This window comes from Haplochromis burtoni, unplaced genomic scaffold (assembly GCF_018398535.1).
Source record: "Haplochromis burtoni strain Fernald_Lab_line unplaced genomic scaffold, NCSU_Asbu1 Contig_1959, whole genome shotgun sequence".
NCBI classification, from domain to species: Eukaryota; Metazoa; Chordata; class Actinopteri; order Cichliformes; family Cichlidae; genus Haplochromis; species Haplochromis burtoni.
This window is the reverse complement of record NW_024584320.1, coordinates 1220-3590: the sequence shown is the minus strand read 5'-3', so window position 1 is coordinate 3590 and position 2371 is coordinate 1220. Positions and strand designations below refer to the sequence as shown.

At 35.3% G+C, this 2371-nt stretch overlaps 1 protein-coding gene across 1 annotated transcript; it reads right to left on the bottom strand.

Annotated features, from left to right (window-relative positions):
* Window positions 1-906: 906 nt before the first annotated feature.
* Window positions 907-2001, bottom strand: LOC102289309 (complement C1q-like protein 3). Its single transcript, XM_005952809.2, has 3 exons — window positions 1784-2001; window positions 1527-1655; window positions 907-1266 (listed from the first exon to the last, which is right to left on the bottom strand). Exons 1-3 carry the CDS (start codon window positions 1956-1958, stop codon window positions 986-988), a joined length of 585 nt encoding a protein of 194 aa, XP_005952871.1. The 5' UTR covers window positions 1959-2001; the 3' UTR covers window positions 907-985.
* Between the last annotated feature and the right edge of the window lie 370 nt (window positions 2002-2371).

Here is a 2371-nt window from a genome sequence, read left to right as displayed (position 1 = left end):
ACTGGATGATTAAAACCTGTCAGCATTGACTTGTCTGTAGTGGATTTTTCCCACATTTCAGTCATTCAGTGATTTAAATAAAATGAACTTGTCCCTGCGGCTGTCTTTATGAATACCTTTTATCTGTCAGCCTCACCCATCAAACTCAGAGGGGGGGTTAACGCTGCCACTACAGATTGTCTAACATCTGATTGGTTACTGTGCAAAGTAAGTCAAGACAGGTCGGTCCTAGATAACCGACTGCTGTGAACTGGTGGTAGTGTAGACTTGGGGCAGCAAGGTATCCACGAATGCATTTCACAACACAAGAGTCAATTGTGTATGGTCTCAAATTGTGGTCATAAAAATTTTGTACTTGTAAATCAGACTGTATAGTTGTGAATTGTTTTTCAACCTTATAAACCACAATATTTGAAAATTTTATGTTTGTACATCTAAAAATGAGAATTTGTGTGTCTGTAAAAAAAGATTTGTGTTTGTAAAACACATTTATACAAACAAATTTACATTTTTTTGTTGAGGTCTGGGTATAGATACAAAGTTAAAATTTGCATGTAACACTGCACTGAAGTTCCCTCGCTTCTGTGTGAGTTTCAACTTTGAGTTGTACAAAGTTGTTGTTGCTGGTTTTCTCTGAGACGGAGATGAACAAAATAATGTTTCAGTTCAATCCTGGTTTCAAAGAGCAGTAGAAAAAATGTCTCAGTTGGCTTGAATATTGAATGTTGAATATTCCCCGTGAACTGTTTCCAAACATAATATTGTTCATCTACTAGTTACAAATACATCAAAAACAAGTTTACTAGCATTTCCACGCCACATTTAAAGAGTCTTTTACTAGTTTGATAAGCACTAAATCGTTTAACAACACAAAAGTGAAGTAAACCCCATAATCAGCTGTAGGTATGATTTAAATGTGTTTTATTGTAGCACACACAAGAACCACTGCAGCCAAACACAATTTCAAAGAAATGTACATCTCTTTTTAACTGTTTTGTTTGACCAAAAATCCACTGAAAGTTGTTACTGTTCTGGCTTTATAGACATGTGTACCCTCCTTTAAACGCACATACACTGTATCACCCTGCTGCATCTGCAGGAACGCCGCATTTCCTCCATTATCAGCTGTGTCAGTTGACTGGTGATCATGGATGTGTAAGATGACCTCATTGTTCTTGTATAACAGCAGCCATGTTTTACGTTCACCTCCAGAATGAGAGAAAATGGTAAAGAAGTACACACCTGAAACAGGTGCTGTAAAGATACCTGGAGAAAAAAAAAGTAAACTCCTTTAATTTTTTGTCATTTTCTGAAGAAGTAGGTTTTACACGTATAAATGCAAGAAACACCTCAGTTGAAGACTTGTAATATCTTTAAATCTCTTTCATTTTTTCAAAATTATCAAAAAAGTTTCAGTATTACGAATCTGCAAATGTTATTACTGAATGTAAACATGCATCATCACATGACACATTTTTTTGGCTTTATTTACTTCACTAACACAAAACTGTGAAGAAGAATCTTACCTGTAACTGGGCTGTAGGCATTTCCAATATTTACAAATGTGTGATCGTAGATCATAGTTACGTCTGTGTTAAAGGGCCCAAATGGTGAATTCACTCCAATTCCAACACTGAATATGACCGTGTTTCTCTCTAAGAAAAAAAAACATGTTTATTTCAGATATGTGTTAAAGTATGATTCTTCACATCATTTTATTTCTCCAGATGTTGAAAATCACAAAAAAACAAAACAAACCGTCTGCTTCAGCTTTATTCTTTACCTTTTTGTTCCAGCTGAAGGATGCGACTTTCGTAGTTTTCCAGCCTGCTTCCAATGTTCAACATCTTGCTTTCCAAAGAATTAAATTTTTCTGTCATGGCATTGGTTTCGATAGTACCCTGGGCCACAGCCAGGCCACAAAACAACAAAATCAAAAATGAACTGCTGAGATTCATCTTCGAAATTTCACCACTTGACAGACTTCTGACAAATGATCTGCTTTGGTTGCTTTTATGTCATCTACTCATCCGCTATTAATTATTAACATGTACACGTATACTTTTTTTTTTTTACACATTTTTCTACGTATTTGTGATCTAACTATGTCAACCAAGATCAATGAAAGAAATCAATAAAGAAAGAGCAACACAGCAGTCCTCAACCTTTTTTTGTGTCACGGACCAGTTTAATGACAGACAATATTTTCACAGACCGGCCTTTAAGGTTTCAGAGATAAAAAGTACAACAAAATAAAATGATACGACCAAGACAAAAACTGTGGTATTAATAAAAACGAATTCACTGTGTAATTGTGTCAATTTATTAGCAGTGTCCTCCTGAAATGCACCAACAACATTGAGAGTAACAT

Bases quoted from the DNA above. Each gene is read 5' to 3' on its own strand.
- LOC102289309 (XM_005952809.2), bottom strand. From the start codon at position 1,958: ATGAATCTCAGCAGTTCATTTTTGATTTTGTTGTTTTGTGGCCTGGCT. The intron at 1,656-1,783 runs GTAAAGAATAAA...TTTTTTTCTTAG, and splicing joins CCTTCAGCTGGAACAAAAAG to AGAGAAACACGGTCATATTC. The intron at 1,267-1,526 runs GTAAGATTCTTC...TTTTTTCTCCAG, and splicing joins TGCCTACAGCCCAGTTACAG to GTATCTTTACAGCACCTGTT.